At 46.5% G+C, this 24700-nt stretch overlaps 1 protein-coding gene across 10 annotated transcripts in view; it reads left to right on the forward strand.

Moving 5' to 3' along the window:
* Window positions 1–260: 260 nt before the first annotated feature.
* Window positions 261–24700, forward strand: part of YPEL2 (yippee like 2) — a 41661-nt gene continuing 17221 nt past the window's right edge. For 5 of the 10 annotated variants that reach the window (XR_008733662.1, XR_008733660.1, XR_008733665.1 and 2 more), the window contains exons 1-3: window positions 2302–2394; window positions 3366–3437; window positions 15021–15333. Coding sequence is in view for 6 of the 10 variants with exons in the window: in XM_055719253.1 (XP_055575228.1) it covers window positions 15217–15333 (117 nt within the window). In the remaining 4 variants the exon portion in view is untranslated. Of the gene's footprint in view, window positions 409–996; window positions 1106–2286; window positions 2395–3365; window positions 3438–9575; window positions 9633–9727; window positions 10077–15020; window positions 15334–24700 lie in introns of those variants that run through there. The other 5 variants (XM_055719262.1, XM_055719278.1, XM_055719269.1 and 2 more) reach the window with 5 other exon arrangements.

Here is a 24700-nt window from a genome sequence, read left to right on the forward strand (position 1 = left end):
AAAGAATCTGGGTGTTCTTGCAAATAATGTATTTTTATTAGCAAACTGAAAATTCTGCTGTGCAACTCACTTTTGGCGGAGTGGGTGGGTGGGTATTCACTGTTATGTGGCAGCCTCTTGATGATGTGTAAATTTATTTTGCTGATGGTTTCAACTCTGAGTACTTGTGTTTACTTTTCAGAAGTCGCGGTGATTTAAAGTTCAAGCAGACTTTTTCACCACTTCCTGCAGGCAGCCTTGTCTAGATCTGTTAAATACAGCTTCATTTAGCACCGGTGAAATGGTCTAAAAACCTGATGTGTTAGCTCTTGCTGCTGGGCTTGGAGAGGAAGGAGGTTATCTAAGAAAAGAAGAAGCTTGAAGTAAGCCCTTAAAGTAGGCTCCTGCTGCTCTTGTAGCCGTCTAAAGGTAACACGGCAATTTCCTTTGGTATTTAGTGGCTAGTAACTACCATGGTGCTTGAATCTTCGTTAAGAGTGTATTTAAATTGTATTTGGTAGTACCATTAGCTTATGGGGGGGGAAAGTCATTTTGTATTTTAAAATCTGATCTATAGAATCCCTTAGTTAGCTGGCATCACTTTTAGTAAAGTGATCAGGGTGTCTTTTGCTTGTGTGGAAGAAAACTACTTCATATCGTGAAGTAGAAGGTTGGTTTTCTACCCACATGTAATAAAACAAAAAAGACTGTCTAATAACTAGTGGAATATCTAATAACTAAGAGAAATACTACCTCATATCGCCCCTTACTTACTGTGTATTAGAGACCATACATTTAAAACACGGAACAGAACATTGCCTTTGCAGTTATCAGTAATTACCAATTACTAGAGAAACGCTGAAAATACTCTTTAAGAACTTGCTAATGTGGTAGAGTGTTAGAACAAGAATAAACTCATAAAGCAACTAGATTTTATCCAATAAGATACGTAACATTTATCCTTTGATGTGAGGAAAGGGCATGTAGAACACATTATTAAAACTGCACTTGGTACAGTGCGGAAGGACGGTACCAGCGCTGGCAGAGCAGTGTGCCGTGCCTGCGCCATCGTTTGCTGGAGCTACAAAACCTGCGGTGAGGAGCCATCAGAGGAGCTCATACAGAGGTGCGTGCCGTTTTGTGTCTTAATTACAGTGTGGTGAGGTGGCTGCATTTAATTGCACTTTTTTCTGGCTTAGCTGTGTGCCTGTGCCCTGCCGTGTGCGTGTTGTGTGCACGTATGGACGTGCACACCTTGGGGTTTGCAGTAAGGTTGGGTAGGAGATGGCCAGGATCGCCACTGAGAAAAAAATAAATAAAAGTGATGGTAAGCAGTGGGATGAAGCTAATGGAGATTTCCAGGAGAAATATGACATTAGCTTCATTTGCAGTTAGTCCTCGTGCTGATGGAGGTGCCGTGGCATGTCCCGGCAGTGGAGCTAACGGTGGTGGAAGCACCCTGGCCCACTGCAGGGGCAGCAGGGTGGTGGGGCTGGGGGCTCTGCAGCAGCTGGGGGCTCCAGCCGGGGGCGGCAGGTGCAGACAGAAATAACAGGCGAAAGGGCCTGCGGTTGCCCCCCTTCCCTACCGCCCCCGGGCCCTGCCAAGGGCTTCCTTCCGCCCCGCACCACTGTAATTAAAGCCTTTATGACAATTACAGGGACAAACTGGGGCGGTTTAGGGGACTAGAGGCTGGAGGGACCACAACGGGTCACTGAACTAAAGCGGTGCCGGGGTGGTCCCGGGCTGCGGTGTCCCCCATGCGTGCTGCGGCAGCCTTGGTGCAGTGCCCCGCGCATCCTCCGCGCAGGCGGGTACCGCTTTGTCGCGCGGGTACAACCCACCCACCGCCTGCTGCCGCTCGCCACCGGCACTGGGGCCTTCCCCGTGGGGGGACCCCGGTGCCACAGCGGGTCCTTCCCCCCCCCCGCCCCGTCTCTCCCTCTCCACCCGCGGGAGCGGCGCCTTTAAGAGGAAGCGCAGCTGTTTGTTGTTCCCCCCGCGCGCTCCACGCCGGCAGCGCCAGGGCCGCTCCCATTGGCTGCCGCCTCCCAGCTGCTGCCTGCGCGAGGCCGGCCGCGGGGAGGGCGGGGGGCCGCTGCGTGCGCCTGTGTGTGTGTGCGCGCCCGGGGAGGGAGGGGGCGGGGGCGGGAGCGCTCCGCTGTCCTCGCCTTCTGACTGGTTTTAAAAAAATGGGCTGCGGCTGGTCGCAGCCAACTGGCGGGGTGTTGCTATGTGCCAGCGGGCGGCGATTGGCCCGCGGCGGTGCCGCTCAGGGCCAGCAGGCTCGCGGACCGGCTATAAGGGGAGGGAGCCGGCGGGAGGGGGAGGGCGCTGCGGGGCTGCCTGGTGCGCGTCAGCCGCCGCGCTCCGTCTGCGCTTGGGGACGCGCTCGAGGCGGCCGCGCCGCGGCGAGTGAGTGCGGCGGGGGGCGAGGGCCGGGCGGCGGGGCGGCCCGGGGCGGGGGGCCGGGGCCGGGCTGCCGCTCGGAGCTGCGCCACAGCCGTGGCCCCGTCACGTTCCGCCCCCCCCCCCCCCCCCGCCACGGCCGCGGTAGAACGGCGGGGGCGGGGGTGCTCCCTCGGGCGGGCGGCCCCGCGGTGCGGCGGGCTCTCCTCAGGGGAGCCGTGCTGCCTGGCGGGGGGGCCGGGGGCCGGCAGCCGCGAGTCGGGCTCGGCGAGCGGCGGCCTTTGTCTGCGGGGCCGGGCGAGGGGCTGGAGGCGGGGAGGGCAACAGGTCCGAGTCCGGGAGGGTGCCCCGGGCGCGGGGGTTCGCCGGGCGCGTCCAGCGGGGGAAAGCAACAGGCGGGACCCGCGGGAGCGGGGCAGGGGCCGGCCGTGCCCGGCGACCGCCGGAGGAGGGGCGGGGGACGGTCCTTCCCCACCGGCCGGCTCCTGCAGCCGGTAAATCCCTCACGCCAGCCGGGAAGCGCGGCGAGGGCCGTGCCTGGCACGGAGCTGTGAGGCTTGCGGCCCTAGGGGAGGGCAGCATTCCCGGGTGCTGCGGGCACCTCCTGACCCGCAGCCCGCACGGCCGGGGGGCAGCGCCCCGCCCCGTGTGCTGGCACCGAGGCCCGGCGGACCGGGCCTTTCCCACCGGCAGGCCGGGCTCGCTGCTGCAGGAGTGACACGGTGCCTGGTGTGGCAGAGCTGCAGGGCACCTGGGTCCGCCTGGAGAGAGCATCTAGCGCTGAGGGCAGGCGGCTGCTGCGTGTGCTGCATTGAAACCGGTGCCCCGCAGGGAGCAGGGTTGGCTCTGTGGGTCTGTGTTGTTACTCGGGCCTCTGGTTAAGTGTGTAGCAGCTTCCTCTTAGGCGGAGCGCTGTGCCAAGGTTCCAGGGCAGAGAGCGAAATGTCAAGGGTCCCTTGTCTTATGCTTCTCCACAGAAACTCACGGGTTTGATCCAGAAAAGCCAGAGAAGTTTGAGATGACAGAAGTAGCCACGGAGCGAGCTATGGGTCTGTAGCTTCAGGTTTTAATGCTGGTTTTTGAAGCCGGAGGAATTTGGAATGTGCCAGTTGAAAATGTGCTTTCGGTGGTGTAGGAAAAGAAGTTGAATCCTCGCCCCCTTCTCCCAAAATGTGGTGGAGTGAATCTGTCCCCACTTTTTTGTAGCCTCTGTCTTAAAATACAGAAAGAGGAAGGCCTGTCAAACTTGTGTTCTTAGCTTGCAGACGGCAGTTAAGCCAAGGGTGGGACGGTACACCTGCCTTCCTGACATTACCTTCCTCAGGGCCTACTACGTGCTCCAGATAAGGATATTCTGCTAATGTGTTTACAGTTACTTAAAGCTTGTGCTGGGTAGCACAGAGAGGCCTTTGCTGAGTTAGGCAGTTGTAAACAAGCAGATACTAAGAGCGCTGCTTATAATCCATGAGAGGATTCTGCCTGGAGAGGATGTATTTTGTGACTTCGTTCTTGCAGAGCACTCCCATTGACTTTGTTTAAGATCTCATCATGTTGGGATCCCTACCTCTCATTTCTTGTAAACATTGTTTGCTGTGTAACGGGCACTGCTTGAATAGAGAACTAAGATGTTCTCCTTTTCTCACTGTATTCCTAATTTTCATTTTATGCTGACAGACCATTTAAAAGTGAGCCTTGTGCTTGGAAGCTAGAGTTGGAAATGCTTTAGGGAGGTCAGAGAGATTGCTTTCGTATGATGATGGTGTCAAGTGCTGCTTTTTTTTTTTTTTTTTTTTTTTTAGCTTTTTTGCAGGTGTCTCTTTCGTGGTGCCAGCATCAGGATAACTGGTAAAACTGTATTGGTCATTGAGCTCTCTTTTGTCCTCTGGATCCACAGATTTTGAATAAGTGATTTCCTTTCTTTGCTGTTTGGTGTGGGTGGTTGAGTCGGGGCTGTGTTGAGGAAGACAGCATCACTACCTGTAAATCCACATTCCCTCAAAGGATCCTTGACTCATGGGTTGAATACCTGTTGCTGAGAGAGAATTTAATTAAGGAACTGGTCACTCTGGTGTAGGTCCTGGCTAGCAGTTTAGAAAGTGGGAGCTCCTTGATCTAGTGTGGTACTACACAAGCATTGCAAGGATTGCAGAGGAGTAAAAACCATTTATTTATTGTTCTTGCATCATGGCCTTGCCTTTGACCATGTGTGTGGAAGCCTCTTGAAATGCCAGTAAAGCTTTCATTGGGCTTTGTTCATTAACTGGCAAACCTTTGTTTGCCTGAACTTAAGCAGAGCCTTCTTTAGAGGTCAGCTGTGAAGTGCTAGAGCAGTGGGCTTCAGGAGGGATCACAAAGTGGAGTCTGGAATGGAGAAACTGAGAGTTCGGTTCTCTTAGCTGCTCTGAAGCTGATCAGTTATGTTTGAGGCAGAATGATGCGGCAGAGTGTATGTATTGCTTTGAATCCATAACAAAATACACTGCTTCCTTTTTTTTCCCCTCCTTGGCAGAGACCTGTAAGTTGGTCCTTCAGGATGTTCCGTCTTTTCGGTGCTTGTTAAATTGGAGATCTTGTCTTCTGGATCTCATTGCAGTAACTAAAGGCTAAGGATAGGTTTCCTTTTCCTTCCAGAAGCCAAGGCAAGTCCATAGAAGAGAATGGACTGTTCTGACTCAAGGATTTTCCAGTCCTTTAGAATGTATTTTTAGCTGGTAAATCAGCTTGTCTGTTGATGGTGTGATGCCGATTGAGGATCTGGATCTCTCTTTTTCTGCAAAACAAAGACACTTTATAGTGTGTCTTCTTTGGGGGGAAGTAAATACAGTTTTCCAGGTGGGCTGCTGCTCAGGAGTGCTGAGTCCTGGGCCTCAGGTATGCTCCCTGTTGCCTGCATTGGTCCCTGCTCTTCATCCTCCGTGAAGCTTGGCAGTCGGTTCTCTCTGAGTCTGTTCTCTTCCATGTCTTATTTGCCTTTTTGTTCCTCGTTTGTCAGGGCAGGTAGTTCTCTTGCAGTACATAAGCTGATTGTTCTTGTGTTCTGGCTTTGTAACTTTGCTCTGTAGCCACGTCCGCTTGGCCTGTCTGAGAGTGTTTTCAGCCGCTGATGCGGGATGTGTTGGACATCGGGAGCAGCTTCGTCTCCGGAAGCGTCACTAGACTGGCCAAGCCACTTAAGGCTGCAGGAAATAACATAATTAATGAGACTTAGTTCTCCCACATCTTGTACCTGACAATCTCAAGTCACTTGACAATGCTAATTAAAGCTAATCACACTCCTCTGTTTTTAGTAAATAGCTATTATCCCTGCTTCACTCTTGCTTTAACAAATGATAGTGCCAGGCAATGTGAGTCATTGGAAGTTAAGGGAGCGCAACCCGTAAGAGCTGCTTTCCGGTCTCTTTGCGCAGGCTTACACATCCAGTTAGGAATAGTTTCTTTCACACCTCTTCCAGTGTTGGTGTAGCGTGTTAAAAGGTGTGATGTTTTGCTGACTCACAAAAATAAGTAGCTATTTGCGTTTGTTTTTTTTTTTTTTACTGCCATTGTGACTTGTATAGAGCTAAACTCCCGAGGTCAGGCAAAGGCTATTAAAAGTTTCAAAAGCTGAGGATGTTTTGAATTTGCCCTTCAGAGAACTTTTTGATCCACAGAGAGGGAAGGCAGAGCGGTGTCAAAAGCTGCGGTCTCACTTCTCCTGTTTCATATTGGCAGTGGCTTCACTATGAGGACAAAAATGTAGCATGGTATGACCCAGGCATTGCACAGCTCTGCCACAGAACTCTGGAAGATTGAAGTTTCACTGATGAAATATTGCTAAAGGATGGCTCAAGCAACATGTTATTAAAAACAGATTGTCCAGCATCACAAAAAAAGATGGAGTTACTAATTAACTGTGTATGGGGGAAATCTTAACGAGAATCCCAGGTACTCCCAGCGCAAGCACGTGTCAGTAGGCACAGAACTGTAAGAGATGAGTCAGTTCACATACCTTGGCAGTAACATGCAGGGTAGCGAGGATATCCAGGAGGAACTAGTGACAGGAACTGGCAAGGTAACAGCTGACTTGACCATCTTAAAGTAGATTTAGCTATAAAGTATCTGTCATGTGAAGATTCAAGCTATAAATTTTCACCTGACTTTGTGCCTTTGAGGTGTGGGTTGCTGAGTGAAAGCTAGAGGGATGCTGACTGAACTGCCACGGAAGGTACGTACCTCGTTAATATGGTAGCTGTTGCATAAAAAGTGTTACTGGCAGAGATGGGTCAGAATTCCGCATCTTATCCGTAGCTTTACTCAGAAGAGAGACAGATGTACCAGAGTAGAAAATGAAGTCGCTGTCTCTCCTGTGACAGCTGTGCTTCTGGGCAGTGCGAGGCTAGTTAAAAGATGCTCCTGGGAAGAGCCCTCTGAGCAGATGGGTTGCGTGCGCAGATGAAAACTTACAGGATTTGACAAGGGGAGCTTGCATGTAGCAAGTCATGACAGGCAGCTGTGGCAAATCCTTCTTTCAACTACAAATGACTTCAGAGGATATTGGAAGGATACTTGGTGATAGATAAATGTTCTCACAGTGTTCCCTGTCAGTACCCAGCCTTTATCAGGGAAACAGATGATCCATCTAGCAGACCAGATTAATTGAATCCTCGTCATACCTACATTTGCTAAGAAGGAAGATAATAGAGGAATGTAAGGAGCACACCAAAACAAATGTAATGACATGAGATGATTTGGATAGCTGAACTGTTCTACAATTAAAAAAAATGAGGAAGAGAAGTTGAGAAGGTAGAGTGTTTCCATTTTGTCAGTAAAATTGGCCATTTGGATGGGAAGAACTTTTCCTTGATGTCTTTAGTTCAGGTTGGTACTGGAATAGCAAGGTGAGGGTCGGCTTTCATGTTGTAGAACACTGTATATGTGTAATACTGGCAAAGGATGATGTCCTTGATCTGTGGTCACATTGAATGTGTAGCTTGCTTGAGCAGAAGGATGGGTGTGAATTGAAGAGCTTCATCTTACAGTTCGTTTGAGCCATTGCTGTGGTCTCAGTCGAGTGCATCATACCTGCTTGGCCACTTCAAAGGAAGGAGCGTTACCCCGTTGTGGGGGATGCTGGCATGAGTTTCTGCAAAATGTTAAGGGAGGAAATGGAGTAATTTGTGTTTTAAATTAGTTCAGCCTTGCTGTTTTTGTTTATTTGTGGCACAAGTGGGACTTGCTGGTAGGAACAAAAGTAAGCGCTGGCTTGTTTCACGTGTGTCTTGGCCAGCCACGATGCTTTTCTGCATGAATGTTTCCTCCTGCATTTGGTGATGCGCATCGGCCTCTGTTGTAACTGGTTATTGAATTCAGCTGTGGTGGGGTGTACCTGCAAAGCAAAGGTGGACAGCTTGCAGCTATAACACTTGCCATGCTGCTTGTTATCAGCTGTGCAGGCTCTTCTGCATTGCAAAGATATTGCTGCCAGGCAACTCGTCAGAGAGTGGGAAGAGAATTCAGCCAGAGGTGTCAGTCATTCCTTGGTAGAGGCTGAATCTTGCAGTCCACGTTCATGTGGTTTCAGAGACAGGCCCAGAAAAGGTAACAAATTTTGAAGGCAGCCCTGTGAAACGATATCTGTCCTGGCTGTCCTGTGCCTTTTGAGATGAAATTGTGAAGGGAAGAATTTGATTAAAATTTCCAGGATGATTTCCCTTTGCCACTCGCCAGTGGTGTCTGTGGCATGTCTGAGTGGATTGTTTTGAACAGCGTGCTTTGTTCTGAATTGTGGGTAGAGATGAGTTAGCAGTTCTGACGCTGAACGGGCTGAGTCCAGCTTTAGATCTGTAAATAAAGTCAGAAAGTTCCCGTGGTCATCTGGTCTCTGTAATCTGCTGCCAGGAAAGAAGCATCTCTGCACTGTCTTCATTCACCAGGTTATTTTAACCTGTTCCTTCGCTCCCCAGTCAGGTGTGCGCTGCAGTTCAGTACAAGAAAGCTTTTGCTTTGAACGCAGGGGTCCTCTGGCCTTGCTTCTCACCACACGGTTGCACTTGAGAACCTGGAAATGCACTGGCGTGGATGTTATTTAAAAAAAAAAAAAAGTGAAACTTTAAAATGTAAAAATCTCTAAATTAAAATTTTAAATCTCCAAATTGATAGAAGGCAAATCAACTATGTGAAGAAAAATTTGAAACAATAATTACTTTGGTTTTAATAAGTTATGGATTAATAGTGTGTACAGTGACAAAGCTAGAGAGACTTCAAAACAATTCCAAACCAAAATGAGTTTTGAAGATTTGCTGTTTGTTCCTTTTAAGGTTCAACTCATTTTTATGTACCTTCCATGTTGTCTTCATAGAAAGCCTCTCCATCAGAGAGACTAAGTTTGTTGTAGGGGTGCTGAGTGTATTTTCAACATGAAGAGTTGTGATAGACCATGGACTGACATATTGCTGGTTTTTAAAAAAAGAAAACAACCCCCCCAAAAAACCCAACCTTTAAAATGTGATTAATATAATGTGCAGTGACAGTTTTGACAGGTTTAGTATTGATAGCTGTTCAGCAGTATAATAACGCCGATGTTTTTCCTGACAGGCTGGCTATGCTATGTGGAGCATGGCAGGTGCAGCGTGGTTGGCGTCCTGCCTGTCCCGGATTCACTATGGCCAGATCGTCTTTAATTGCTTCCCACTGGATCTCTTTTGGATGCCCTCTAGTGGTTTCCTGGCAATTGTCTGCAGTACTGTTTGCCAGCTGTATTGCCTCTTTGCATCCATCCATCCATCCATCCAGGTCCTTTTTCCCAGAGTGATGAAGTGCTGCCTAGCAGTGAAGGGTGCTGCCTCCAGTGTGCAGAAGAGAGAACTAGGGCCCGCAGAAGTGAAGTGGCTTGCTAGGAGGTATTCAGGGGAATAAAGAGGGTTATTTCTGGTTGGAGGCAGTCTTAAGTGAGAAACCTGCTCCCTGCTACTACTAGTATTGCAGCTGTGTCCATGTATCTGATAAAAGTAAATGCACAGGATTCCTGCCGGCCGTCTTCCACCATCTCTCCTGTTATTTTCCCATCTCCAAGGACTTTGCAGGGTTTGGAGAATGAGCTGCAGGAGCGAAGGCGTTAGAGAAGGACACTTAGAGTTCATGTATCAGTAATGACTTTTGTTGATCATGCTAGTACTGCTGAGCATGTCATCATGTGTGCATGTGTGCAGTGTCATCAAGGATTTGAAATTGGTGCATTTCAGAAACTTGATACTGAAGGAGTAAAGGTACATTGTGTTACGCCCATGTGCTATTTAAACTTCTTTCTTGGCTTTTCCTTGTGTTCAGTGTTTAAATTCAGAATGGTCATCCTTTCTTTCAGGGCCTTTCACAGTGTACATCCTACCCTCCTACCTTCAGATGATCTGGCTTCGTCTTTTCCAAAGCTGTTGCAGTCCCGTGTGGTAGCGAGGATCTCCAGGACTGCCCCATCGAGGATCTTTTGTTGCGGTACTCCATCATCAGAGCATGAAAGCTCTTTTGCTGTGCCAGGTGTCTGTGAGGGTCCAGCACCTCACATTCGGACACTAACTTCTATTCCATAGGGAAGCAAAACTGGGCATTAAACCCAGACTCCAATTTCAGCGTATCATCTCGGAGACTAGCCTTCTTCTTTCAAACCGCAATGCATTAAGTGACATTAAGGCAGTTCCCATGTCAAGAAAACCCTTGTAAGTAAGCGTGCTTACCTCAAGCATTTTCTTATAATCATGCTAAGACCCCGGAGCAACGCAGGCTGCTGCAGTTTGTGACCTTGTAGAAGCTGAAAACTCTCCAAACCTGATTCCTCTTGTGCTTTCATTGCACTCAACATAAGTACATCTCTAGCTCTTTCTATATTAATGAGAAGAGATGCTGAAGAAGAAAGGTTGAGTTTCAAAATAGATGGCCTTTTTTCAGAGCTACTACAGGCAGCTTTCTATAGCATTTGCTATGTTCTAGTAAGTATTCAGTGGACTAAAGTTTATCTTAAAAATCAAATAATCCATAAAACAAACCTACAAACCCAACAAACCTGTTGTTTGTCCTGCCAGAATGAAACTTGGCAGGATTAAGCAGGGCAGTCCCAACATACACCGTGCATGCAAGCAGTACATTCAGCTGATTCTCTCACCAGTAACCACAGTAAATCATGTTGATAAGCTTTTTCCCTATAATTCTTCCCTTTTGACTAAACCAATTTTCTGAATTCTTGTGAACTAATTCATATGCACAGATTTCTGTTCCATAGACTTGAGTGTGTCCATCCCAGAGATAAACTTCTCTTGAAGAATAAAATGAAAATACAGGATTATGTTGCTGCTGACAGATATTAATCTCTCTAACAATATTGGGCACAATGATAAACTAATCAAACCTTTTTTCATAATTTTTTTTATTAAAGTGAATGGAATGACTCCACTAATGCCCGCTGTCAGCAAGGTTAATGAACATGAACTCATCTTTCTGAAAAACCAGAGGCACAGCCTGAAATCGTCCCCACACCTTTGTTCTACAGTAGAAGGAATGCACTGTTAGCTGTTAAATGTATTATAGTTCAAATTTATCTGTTACTAGGAAAAAGAAAAAATACAGGTGGGTGGTTTTTGCATTGCTGAGAGCCACGGATACTGTTTAATACATTTCAAGATGATATTCAAGACAGACATGGGTCCTTACAAGCTACTAGCTGTGCTCATGGATGTAAGAATGCATTTCCTATTGGTTTTCCTTCCTCAGCCTTGCTATGATGAGGACAGAGCTCTTGGTAGATGGTGCACACAAGCCACAGTTGGGCTGACAGCTGTACAAGGGTAGTGCCTTTATAAGGCATGGCTACTGTATATGAACTTAACTGAAGTTTTTTTTTCAAGGCAGTTTCTTACCTAGGGTTCCCACCAAGATCTTGGCTCACAAATCTTTACTCTCTCCCCTGCCTTAAGCAAAGAGATCAATTTGGTTTGCCGTCTCCCCACAGTACTGAGAACAGGAATTGCAATTCATCTTAATCTAGGCTCTAGTATCTTCTTACTTGAATATTTTTTTTTGTCCACTTCTAAAAGGGCAAATGTTTTTGCTGATGTTAAATGTGTTACGAGGTTGAATAAAAGAAAGCTCATGAAATGCTTTTGCAGAAAGCTGCATGCAGCAGATAATTTTTTGTGCGTGCCTGTCTTCATTTCTCAGTTAGATAAATGCAGTTGTAGTATTTCCTAGTTTACTCGTTCTAAAGCGTTGATGCTTGGGAGGCCTGGACAAGAGGGGTCAGCAAACAACGAATTATATTATTCTGGTCAGGTATCATTTACGTTTCCATTTGGCTTTGAGGATGCCTGTAGACTGCTTTCTTCAGCTGTTGTGTTGCAGTGCTGGGCAGCCGATCAGAAAAGATGTGTTTGGCAGGACAGTGTGGGAGGGAAGTAGTAAAACTGGTGGTTGGTACATTTACCTATCCGTGCTGAAGAAAAGGAGAGGGCATTGCGCAGTTTCCTTAAAAATCAATGAAATCTAAGATTTAGACACAGCCTGTTTTCTCATTCAGAAATCAGGTAAAGCGATTGCCAGTCCTTCCTTGCACTTTCCTCCAGATGGTCTGTCCTGTGTAATCTGTTTCTTTCAGACAGGGCTTGGTAGTTTGCCTTGGAATCCAATTGCATTTGGCCCCAGAAAGAGCACACTTAGTCTCCTGCTTCCGTGCACTTGGAGGACAAGGCACATGGCTCACAAATTCCAGGTTCTGAGATGTGTTAAGGCTGGCATGTAGCATATCAGCTGTTGAAGCAGGGGTTTGGAATTTGGGGATGGTTCTGTTGTCTTGTGACTGTAAAGGTGGCACTTGGTTAGTTCAGGAAGGCTGGGATGTGTTGCTTTTACTTAGATCAGCAGAAAATAAGGAAGGATTTGTGTTGTTTTGCATGTTGTTTCTGCCCTGTTGCAAGTTTAGGGTTCAGTCCTCAAAGTGTTCCTTACCCTGGAGCAGAAAACAATGCTGTCTAATACAAAACTTCACTCGGTTTTGACAAAATCCTGGTGCAAGTGGAGAACTTGGGCAGGATGCTGGTGAAGACTGCCTGACTTCTCCAATTAGAAGTAGAATTTGTAGAAGACAAATCTTGCTGAAATCCAGAGATGCAGCTGTGTACCAAATAGCGCCCAGGCAGTCTGCTTAGCTACAGGTTGGCCAGATAAATTCCCAGCAAGATCCCTTTGGACTGAAAAAGAGGAGATTTAGTTCCTACTAAGCTGAGAAGCGAGCCTTTCTGTGTCAGGATGGGTCTTCCAAAGCTCTCACTGTAGCTTTAATTGGAAAAGGTTAATCTGATTAGTGTTTGCAAAGAGCTTTGAGGATGAAGAGTGCTATGTAAGTGCTGACTGTTATGATTGTGATAGATATGCTTTATCAGCAGTTTGCCGGATGAGTAAGACTCCCCCCCCCCCCCCCCCCCCCCATTTGACTGTAAGGGAGAGCTTCTGCCCTGGAGAACAGAAGAAAAGTACTTCAGAAAAAGAAAAAAAATGGGTATCCTGTTGTCTTACTGGAATTTGCCTCCTGTTGAGCACTGTGGATGGTCATAATGTAATGAAGCTTTGACTGCACCAACTGGTGCGTGTGTGAGCCTATGACAGCCCTCCAGTCTTGTGCTTGTAGGAACTGTTTACTAGGAAGATTGCAGATAGCATGCCTGACTTTTGGGATTGTCCAGCCGGCAGTGGGTTCAGTGGGTAATGCTTTCAGAAACACTAAAGCAACGTGGGTACCTTGAATCTTCTTTTTCAACAATTGCTTAGGAGCAGAAGTGATGAAGACAGAGGTTTCCCTAAGTGGGAAACTTTAGTTCACTTCAGTACCCAAGCGATGAGGTTTTTTTGCAGATCTCGCTCTCTGACGATGATCATGCGGGAGGCTTTCCAGCAACCAGCAGTAACAGGTTCACAGTCTGATTTTTGTTGTTGTTTTCAAGAATGACTTGGATGGTTTTGTCACGGTGAGCTACTTGTGACCAATGCTAGCACTGGGCAGAAGACATCATCTAAACGGGATGCGTATGAGTTCTGCAGGATTGCTTCCTACAGCAATTTTCCTGGGCCCTGCCTTCAGTTCCCCGACTGACTTCTGGATTTCCATCCTGCTGTTTCAACTCTTTCCCCTTTAGTAAACCAGAGAGGTGTATTTGCTTGTAACAGCTCCAGTCCAGCCGTTCTCTGCAGCATACCTTGAGCCAGGTGCATGGCTGGTGCTTTTTCTGGGAAGGTGTATCCTACTGAGCAGCAGCAGAGCCAGGTTAGCACACAAAGTCCAGGGAGCTATTTTAGCAGCGTAGCAGCGTCGTGACCTGGACTGGTTTTATTCTGACCTGGAAGATCATCAGCTGTGCTTCAGACGAGTTACTCATACTGGCTTAGAGACCAGCTCTTAAGCTTTTGTACTTTTCTGTTTTGTCCACTTCAGAAGGAGGTCAGGTGTGGGGGTTTTATTTCTTGGTTTTCCTATTTGGGGGTGGGGAGTGTTGGTGGTGTTCCAGTAGTTGAGACACAAAGTACAAACTTAGAAACTGAACAGAATCACATGTTTTATGGAAAGGAAAATCCTCGTGGGAGGAGCAGCCAGAGTTCATGATTAATTTCTAGAGCATGCATGCACGCCATGTATCAGGGAGGGAGGGGAGCTGTTTCCTTTATCCTTTATGCTTCATCCATCCTCAGAAGAAACATCAGTAGCTGGTAAGGCTTATGATGGGGGATCTGAAAAAGTGATTTCTCCCCAAAAGAGAGCCAGACCTGAGCTGCCTTGCAGGTTCTGTGGGATGATGTCAGATTGTAAAAAGGTGTTTCCATCCTGAATTGCATTTTTAACTGTCTCTTGCTATCAAGAATAGTCTTCAGAGGCTGCCCCTTGCTTAAACTGCTGTCGGATGTTACAAGTTAGAAAAAAAATAAAATACTAGAGTGCAGTTTATAGAGTAGCCTCCACCTTCAGAGCTTGCAGGGAGTTATAAAGGAGTGTAATGAAGTAATCCTCCATTTCCCATGTGGGAACTAGGGCAGAATGGAGAGAAGAACTGGTTTGGTGACTAGTTTGGTTTTGTACTTTCCTGGTGGCTGAGGAAACCCATGCCCAGCTCCCGACTTTCCTGCGGGCTTCCGGAGTGTCGCATCAGTGAGTCGACATCAGAGAGTCGCATCAGGGGACAGGCAGGGCTGGCGCTGGGCCCCGACGTTCTCTCTGGCTCTCAGAGCCCAGCTTCTCTGAGGGGTGGTGCGGAGTTGGACCTTGACGTGTGCAGCTCCCCAGCGGTATTTGGGAGACTAGGCTTGATGAAAATTATCTCCTTAGCACCTCTGTAGTCATTTCCAAATCCATTAAGTGCTGGAAGAATGAATAGAGATTGCGAGCGTTGGAGTAATAGGAAGATGGTAGATAACAAAAGCGGGAAGATGCGAGGGCAGTCAGCATGTCGGTGGCTGAGCTGTGAATAAAAGACTGTTCTTGGTCTAATCCGCAGGCATCACACCTGCCTCCTGGCTGCTCTGACTCTTCCCTGCTCTCTTGATTGAACCCTAGATCCTCCTGTGGGCTAAGAGACCATTGTCACCTTTGTGAGCTGAGTGTCCTGTCTTTTCTTTTATGAACTTAGGTTTGCGTGAAGTCCCCCGCTGCCTCTGCCCAGCTCTCTTCCTCTGAAGCAGTCACCAGCGTGTGGAGCCTGCCCCACACCCATCCCCTGCCAAACCACGGCCTTTACCTGCGTCTTCCGGTGTTTCCCGTGCGACCCGTCCTGTGGGAGTGCCTCCTGGGCCACCCCAGAGTTCACACAGCGCTCAGTGGCTCCAATGGTGAAGATGACAAGGTCCAAGACTTTCCAGGCATATCTGCCTTCGTGCCACAGGACCTACAGCTGCATTCACTGCAGGGCTCACCTTGCCAACCACGATGAGCTCATTTCCAAGGTACGTGCATGACCTCACCTGCGGGTGATGCTCCTCCCCGGGGAGCGGAAGGGTGCATTGGCTCACGCTGCACGTCAGTTGCTGCAGAAGTTCCTGGCCTTAACTGGTACCACGGTTTTTGCTTGGAAAACGGGCTCTCAGCCTAAAGGATCTATTCGTGAGCTACCGTTTTTGGTTTTAAGTGATCTTGAAATTAGCTGTAGGGGACAGATTTCCAAACAAGGGCCTCTGGAGTGCTTAGAGGTGGTCTGTCTCTTCACATGATACTGCCTCCTCCCTCTCCAGCTGTAAAAACTACACTAACTGATGGTCAGGACTGTGTAAATTACCTTCCCAGTACTTCTTGTTCATGTACATGCTTGTCAGCGTAGCCCAAGGGTTGCTGCACGATCATGATCTGGATGATGTTGCCTCTGTTAAACTCTGAGCTGCCCTAAGCAACTATGCTAAAGCCCCTGCTTAAGGGAAGCTTCTCTGATGCTTCTGCAGAAATGTGAGATGGCTTTCTGAAGGCTCCTGAGTTGTTGCTGAAACCCTCATATTGTTGCTAGTGTACTAACAAGACACTGCAGTGAAAAAGCAAAGGGTGAATCGTAGGATGTGCTCTGAGCTGGGAAGGGTGGAAAGATTCTGTCCTGTCTGTGATCACAAGGAGAAGGGGTCTTCAGGATAAGCTAAATTAAAAGCTTTCAGAGCCAGTAAGTCAGGGGCCTTGGTTGCAGAGGGAGCAGGCCAGCAAGAGGGATCTCTTTCTGAAGTGCAAAAGCTAAACTTTCTCAGAGCATCTGTTGGAGCCTGCAGTGCCTGGCTCTGGTCAGGCATCAAGTTTCCAGGTTTTGGCTGCCTTGGCGATCAACTGTTTCCATAAAGTTTATTCAGCTTATAAAATCTGTGTTCAGAAAAAACAGACGCGCCATGAGATTTATTAGGTGAGGTGAGAGGAAATTGCACTGTGAGCTCTGTGTGTGTGTGCACAGCTTAAACCGGTTCAGTATCTTGGAGCAGCCTTGAGAAGAAAGGCCACAATCACAAGGGACGGACGTGCCTTGCCCGTTAGAAAGTGTGTAGTGTTTCCCTTTTTCTTGTTCGCACAGGAAAGATTAGAACTTGTCACCTTGCACCAAGGGCATCTGTCCTTACAGGGCTGACATCTTGGCAGCTGTGGAGGTCCTTGTGGATTCTCCCGTGTTGGGTGCTCAGACCTTCATCTTCTACTGTAGGCTGGCTCCTTCCTTTTTCTCTTGGTTGTTGCGTGGGCCAGGTTGATGTGTACCTGTGTGATATTGTCTCCATGCCAAACACTTGAATTTAAATACTCTGGTGTGAATAATGGCGATTGCAGACTGCTACAATTTTGTGTTTTGCAGTTTCTGAATAATCAGGCTTCTTATTAGGCTATCGCCTCCAAGTCATCCTGGGCCTCGTGGGGGCTCCTCTTGGTCTGGTACAGATGCAGTGGTTCTTAGCAGAGCTGTCCTTGAGGACCACAAAGCCTCAAGCTTTTCAAGAGGAGAAGGTTGTACATTTCCTTGACAGAAGTTTTGAAATGTAAATGTCAACAGCAGCCTGTGCCCAGGTCTGAATGTGAAATACTCTTGGATGGGCTATGTGGCTTGAGGCTCCTATGCTCAGCTGAGCTATCTGTAAAATGGGGTAGTCACTCCCCTGCCTTTTCATTGGGAGAGTTGTCAGCTGGATTTTGTGTTGGGATGCAGAAGATGCTTTACTGGATAAAGAAGGAGACGTGGTTTACTTACAGTTTTTATGGTAGGTTAGAGTTTGTGCTCTGCTTTTGTTTGGTTTTGTTTTGACATAGCTGGTCCCTAGCCAAGGAAGGCACAAGGCTATGCATGCCCAATGCACCTTTGATGCTTCCTTCCCCTCCTTGTTCCACGTTCATGCTTCTTCTGGTTCACTGTGCAATGCAGCCAGCTTTGCAGGTAAGTAGCTTCCAGCAGGGGAATGCCAGTGCTGCAGACGGTGTGGAATTTGAGTTTCTAAGCCGTTGAGACATGCAGAAACTGCCCAAGAATGCTGACTGTTAAAATACGGACACAAGAGGGAAGGTATGAAAGCCCAATGAGGCTATGTGTATTGAATCATGGAAGTATTAACTATGGTGCACTGTGGTGCTTGTGTCTGCTTGTTCTAAAAGTTCAGTGTAGACTGTGGTGTAAATTTGTAAAAAAGTGTTGGGACTGGATTGCTGATGGAGCAGTAGCGGGTCATGCAACTTGAATGCAACGGGTTTGGGGTTTTAGGTTTTATTTCTCAGTTTTAAACCTTAGTAAGATGTGTTCTTTGTATAATTGAAAACTTTATAAAAGTAATTGTGCAATCATAGTTTGTACAACTGGCTATAAACTGAGAACAGAAGGGCAGTCCCTGCCTCAAGGGTTTTCCAATATGTGTAGAAACTTTCCCAGGCAAACTTAAATAGTCATCTTTTTATCTGAGTTGTTTTAAACATCTCCCCAAGGCCTTCTGCAGTTCTTTCATCACAGCCTTATATTAGCATCTGAGAACCAGGCAGTGCAATTGTCATACTTGTTTTCCATATGAAAATGTGGCAAATGGAAGGAAGAAACAAGTGCCATGAGGATTGAAGAGGGAGTGGGAGATTTTGTCAAATCGGAGTGTTTCTCAGTCTGCAGTGTATCTCATCTTGAACCTATGTCACTTTAATCAAAACAGCCCAAATGACACCATCTTTGGAAACATTCCCCAGAAAACAGGCTTTTATGTAACAGTAGGGTGTTGGTGATTTGGCTCGATGAAATTAATTCCTTTTATTCCTTTTGCCCCGAGTTGTGCAGAGACCACATGAGAGCTGTGCTGCTTTGCATGCCATGAGCTTTGAGCTCCTTTGGATACATACAAGTTGCACCACTGGCCTGTGCTGTTGGCTGAAATTGGCTCAGGCTGGAGCTGAATCCCAGTATTGTTCTGTGTCAGGCCATACTTTATTTCCTCTTCATCTCCAGGTTTCCCCTCTTAGCGCTTCAGCACCAGTGTTAACTTACTCTGACTTCAAAGTGTTTTGCCAGGACTGGGTATCTGAAACTCTTTGACAAATATGGCTTGGCAGGGCAGTTTTTGCTTTCTTTTCTACTGAAGGAGAAAACCGTGTGCATTAAAATGGATAGAAGGTTTCTCAATAAGCCATTGCTATTTAAAGAAAATAATCGATGCCGAGGCTTTTAAGAAAATCCAGCGCTGTTACATGAAGCCAGTTACCCAAATGTTGCCTTGCTTGCTTGGCCTTTCATCTTCTGCAGCCGGAGGGAGAAAGTGGTTTAGTATGTCTGATTTGTAATAAGATCTAAATTGTGGGTTGGATCGTCTGGCCAAGAAAGGTCTTATTAACTTAGGAAATATAAGGTGATCAGATAGATTGGGTGGAGTGAGTAACTAGTTTTCCTTCATATGTTCCTTTGGTGTCTGGGTTAGCATGATTGGAGGTTCTTGTTCCCTTGTAGCAATGCATCATTTAAAAAACTGTGCCAAATTTAATACATACTCTTGTTTCATTGCTTTTTCCAGTGCCTAAAAGGACTGAGACTTTGGGAACTCAGCCTTGGCCTGCAACAGATTCCTGTGTGACCTTGAATGAGTCACTTAATGTCCTTGTTCCTCCTTTCCTCACCTGTACAATTGAAATGATGCTGTTTTGTCCAGTCTGCTTGGAAGATAAAGCTTTGGAGCAGGTACTCTCTGCTCTTACAGATTAGTACAGTGTGTCCTAATTCTCTTTGGCTTTACTGTAAAAACAAAAATACCATGCCAGGAGACTGTAGTTGAAAAGCATCTTTCAATGCCTTCCAATTGCCAAAAATTAAGTGAAAGATCCTTGTTACATTTATCCTTCCCAGGCATGACATCCCATGCTTTTTAGAGTGTTTAGGAGAAATACATATCCGATAATCAGTGGTGGCTAGACCTCCCCAGGAAGGAGATAGAGGAGCTTTTCTTGAGAAATGTGCCTTTCACACCATTTTTCAGTGGGGCCTGGGGGAACAGCCATTCAACAGTGTAAACAGCATCTTCTCTCCTTTTCAAAGTGGCACATACAGTGCTGGTTTCTACCTACTCTGTGCTATGCAAATTCTTTGTCAGCCTTTTCTGTTTGAAATCATATGTACTTGGTGTCCAGTAAAAAGGGACAGGAACAGGAGCAGAAAGATGCAGGCCAAGCACAGCTATGTTAGTGTCTTGGTTGCTGACTTTTTTTTTGCTATGTGAACAGTAATTCAGCAGAAATGTCCCTGATTATGGAAATATGTAGAGAATGTCTTGTGGGCGTCCTGCAGTTTCTTTTTTTCATGAATTACTGTGATCAAACTGCTAAACATTATGCAGTGATGTATCCTCTGAAGTTAGCCTAAGGCTTGCCGAGGAAGTTTTAATGTTTTCCTTTGATGTCTGCATGGGACCCTTACTGAGCATGAATGTGAAATCCTTCAACACAAAAGGCTGCAGCTCCTCCAGCACAGAGAATTTAGAAAAAGTAGAGAAATTGTGTTGCCTGACTTTCTCAGTTGAGGTTGGATTGTTAGCTAGGGAACACTTAGAAGCTCTCTTCTATCTTCTGAGGCAGGAGTTGCAAGGTATATAAGCAAACCTTGCTCCCAGTCGTCGTGGCCTTAGCTGCTTCCCTGGCTAGCAGACTGCTGGAGCCTGAGCTTGCTGGTCCAACAGCCTCTCGGTGAGCTTTACAGCACGCTGAAAGCAGCAGACTTCGCTCCTTCTTGCAGCTGGTTGGATCTTAAAGGAATTTGAAACTTTGGTTCTGGCTTTCAATATGTTATGGATGAATTCAGCTGCTTGGAAGCATTTGATGCACCATGTGTAGGTGAAGTAAGGAGCAACTGTTGGGCTTTTTGGTTTGTTTGGGTTTTTTCTTTTTTCTTAGTATGTGGGGGCAAGGCAGTGTGTAATGTTCTTCGTGCTTTAGTTCTCATGAACTAGCTGATACTTGTACGTCAGTTCGCCATGAAGACATGAAGTTATTTGCTGGGTGGGGAAAACATGCACACTAGCTAAAACAATAATCCTAGAATTATGATGTGGTTGTTTCAAAAATTTAATGGAAAAACAAAGAGGCATTTAGTAAGTGTCCAAGACTAGTCAAGTGAAAATCCTGCAGTTCCATCATAGGAAAAAAAACCTGTGTGGGGTGAGGCAAGTATTCTCTTTTTCATGGGTAAAGTTCTTATTTTTCATTGTGTGGGGTTTCTTCTTGCTCTAAAAGTAGATCTTGTTTCTTCCAAACATGAATTTGAGTTCCCAGCTTCATGGTAATGAACTCGTAAGGCCAGGAGGAGTTATCACATCTGACCTCCTCTAGAGCATGGGCCAGCAGATTTCATCACGGTAACAGCATGTCTTTCAGAAAAAGCATTTACTCTTCATTTGAAGACTTCAAGAGGGAAAATTCACTGCACCCCGTCGGTCATTTTTTCCAGTGGTTAATCATCCTTACTATTAAAAATCGGAGACTTTGAATTTAGATTTGTCTTGCTTGTGCTTCCTGTCATTGGCCATTATTTCTTTTGCTAATGAAACAGATCTATAGTACCTACTCTCTCTCACTACAAAAGGTTGTGGTATACAGTAACCAAGGTCACTCTTGATCAATTTTCGATAGGCTAAACAGATTCAACTTTGTCATGGTATGATGTTGTTTTTTCCAGTTCTGTGTGATTTTTGTGGTTCTCTTCTACGTCTTTAGTGTTTCAACATCTTTTCAGGAATGGAAAGGGAGGTGGGCTCATTGTCCAGACTCAGCAGTAACATCTTTACAGCGTGTGCATTTCATAATTGTGTTAGTCTTACTGGCTCAGCACTCTACAGTAAGCTTCTGTTCATTTATTTGCTGTTAGCTCTTTATGCACCAGGTTTACCAATTTTATGCACGTTTCTAGAAGCTGTCCAGTAGCTTTTGGATCTTGCTTTTCAGCTCTTGTTCCCTAATGAATTGCCACTTCCAGCTATTACTCGGAGCTTGCTCTTAATTGCAAGTTTTGCTAGAGTTCAAGCTGTAAGTGATGAAGAGCAAAGCAGTTCTGTGAGAAGTCATTACAGTTTTTTAGCTTCCCATTTCACTGTTGTGAACTTGAGGTAAGGGATCTTGTAGCTTTTGGCTTCCATGTGGTTAAAAATTAAATGCGGATTGAGAGAACTTCAGTTCTCAGTAGAACAACGTGTCGTGTCGTCAGAGCTGTGAAACGGGAGCCCTTTCCTTCAGCACTTTGAGAGATTGAGCACTGATCAGGCAGAGATGAACTCTTGCGGTCAGGCTCACCCTCAGGACCTTTACTAGACAGCTTGGTGTTTGCTGGCCTTGCTGCTGCTGGCCTCTGTTCCAGCAGGGAGGAGGAGGAGAGCGGGACCCGAAGGCTGTTATTTGAGTACCTGTCAGCAGCTCTGAGCAGCCTTTATTTGAGAGGGAATAAACAAACAAAAATGCCCTTTGCAGGAAAAACTCAGGATATGAAATCTAAGGTGCATGGTATGTATTTGTAGTATCTATTCCATAGTACAGCTACCTAAATTACGTCTGTCCTGTGTAATTGCTTCCTCTGGAGCTTATGCTACAAGCTGCTGTGCTCCCTCGGTTCCTACTGTCTGTAACGGGATCTGAAGACAGTCAGGATCAGGCCTCTTACTTAGTCAGGATGTGGTTGTTTAATAGAGTAAGCCCAGGGTAATTTGTACCTCCTTGTGTAATTGTGTTTATACAGCAGTTAATTGCTGTGTGATTTTAAAATATTTCATTCTGTTCCAAAAAAGGAGGAAAAAGGTAATAACTCAAAAGGGTTTAGAATTCCCTGTCAAGGAGGGGGGACAGGGTAAAAATGGATTTTTCTAATCCATCACTTACTTTATGGAAATAACTCTCCTTTCATCTGCTGCTTCCTCTGCCTTAGAATTGATGACCTGGGCATAAATAAAATATTGTTCCCATTTATTATCCAGGGAACTGCCAGGGCCGCAGGACAGTGAATCATCAGGGTTTTTGCTGCAACTGCTGCAAATCCTGAACAACTGGAGCATGGAGTTGATCAGGTCTGAGCCTTCCTGGGTTCGCGGGGTATTTCAGTTGTTGGTCCTTGCGGCTGGAAGAGGGGGGAAATGCCAGCAGGCTCTCGAAGGCTTGCTGGTGGGGTGAGCTGCCCTAGGAGCTTCCCATGCAGGTGTGTACTTGTAATCTGACTTACCGTTGTGAGAATGAGCCCAGGGAAAGCACAGATATGAGTTTCACAACTCTGAGACCTCTAGGTTAATCTGGTAATTTAGACAAATGTGCGTATGAGGGTGGGGGCTGTGCGGAGGGAGGTGTGGATTTTTCACCTCTTGCCTCTCGGGGAGAAGACCCTGGCTTCTCAGGAGTGTCCTGAGATAATTGCTATTGCAGTCTCATTTTATAGTAGCAGGAAATGCTATCAGAGGGCGTCACATCTGCTTTAGGGGAGCTGTTAACGTCTGCCAGCACGAAGCAGATCTCTAGGAGTCTGGCCCCTCTTGGAGAGGGGCCTCGGCGTCCATCTATCAGAGGTGTTTGGCCTGACAGTTTTTCTCATCCAGCAGAACTGAAATGGGAGGAGTGAAGCTCAAGCACACAAACTGTACCCAGACTCTCCTCCCTTAAAATACGTGATGTGTTTGCATGGAAATCACAACTGTTAGAATAAGTAGCAATAACAAAGGTAGAAACTGAGACTGTCTTTACCTGAAACCTGGAATTCGAAGATTTCCAGTCATCTCTCTCCTTTCAGCAGTGATTGCCATGGAAGGAGTGAATTAAGATCAGATTAAGCTTAGCTGCTTATAGAGTATTTCAAGTATAAGCACCTCTGTTCCAGCCCAGCTCTGAGAGGGGAGGCTGGGGAGAAATGCAGGCGTGGGCACACATGTATGTGGTCCGCTTTGAATCTGTGTGTACACGTGTATGTGGTCTGCTTTGAATCTGCGTGAGGCCCATCCTGCACGGTGGTGTGGCTGGGACACCTCAGTGTCGGGGGACTTGTCCTCTGGTGCACACATTTTTGTTCAGTTTCCATAGAGGGCACATCCACAGTAATAAAATAAATTTCAGTACCACCATGCTTGTTTTATAGTAGAGATGAACATCCAGAATTCAGGCAACAGATTAAGCAACGAAGGGTAACTTTTGATGAACCTTCTCAGCAGTAAGGTGTACATACGGTGGTTTCATCTCACTGCAGTGGATCTGGTCCAGGAACAGGGAAGAGCTGCTGCCCTGGACAGATCTGCTTTTGCTGAAAAGCAAGTCTGCTCTCATTGTCAGCATTAGTGCTATTGTGAGCTTACCGGCTGTGTTAATGGAATGCAGTGTTCCACTGATAGATGGACAGTCACTATTGTGCGGCTAATTGAATAACTTGTTGCATTAGCAGTTTCCATCTTCCGTCCCAGTTCTGTCTTGTGTTTATCTCTAAAACCCATGCAGTAGCAATAATAAATGTGGAAAGTAAGAGCTTTACCCTTCCCCCTGCCACTTCTTTTTAAAATGACTTGATTGTTAGATGCTTTAAGCTGGCATCAACCTCCAGGAAGACAGCAGCACTCAAAAATGGGAGAAAAACCACACAGCTGCTGCTGTAGCGATTGCAGATTCACCAGAATAAAATGCATTTTCCTTCCCTGTGTATCCAGGAAGGTGCCACTGGGCTTTGTTGTAATTTTCTGTAGTTTTTCCACAGCAAATAAAATACTTCTGTCCATATTGCCCTTCTACATATCAAAACGTAAAGGCTTGCATTGAGTGGGTGTCACCAATGACTTATGTGCCAGAGGTGCCAAAGTCATCTCAACTCCCTTGAACTTCCTGCAGATCTGGGAATGCTGGTGTCTGTTGGGAATGAGGCCTTGGAAGTGGCAGGATCAGGATTAACCAGCAGTATATCCCGGGGCCCAGCATGAAAACCTGGAAGACGTGGATTTTCATTTCCTTCTTCTGTCCCGTGTCACCGAGATCAGACAGCAAAGGTGGAGTTTACCATCTCCTTTCAGGCATGGGATGTGGGAGATGGCTGCCCTCACAGCAGTGCTCCTGGAAGGAGCTCAGCGCACTTCACGTGAATAAACATCGCTTTTGCCAGCAGGCAGACCTTGGTAGTTTTCTTTGGTTTGATGTTGGGTAGATGTTGGTCTTCTGATGCAAGTGGTCTTCTAGTTACTGTCCAGCAGAAATTAATTTGTGGTCTTTCTGTGTACATGCATTTGTGGCTTCCTCTTGTTAATCCAGTATTGCTTCCATGGGATGTTTTAGCTTATCATTTGGAGTGCTCTGTGTGGGAAGTGAAGCAGCTCTCTAAGACATGCCTACCCTTTATCCACACTC

The sequence above is a fragment of the Falco cherrug genome, chromosome 1 (assembly GCF_023634085.1).
Source record: "Falco cherrug isolate bFalChe1 chromosome 1, bFalChe1.pri, whole genome shotgun sequence".
In the NCBI taxonomy this organism is placed as follows: domain Eukaryota; kingdom Metazoa; phylum Chordata; class Aves; order Falconiformes; family Falconidae; genus Falco; species Falco cherrug.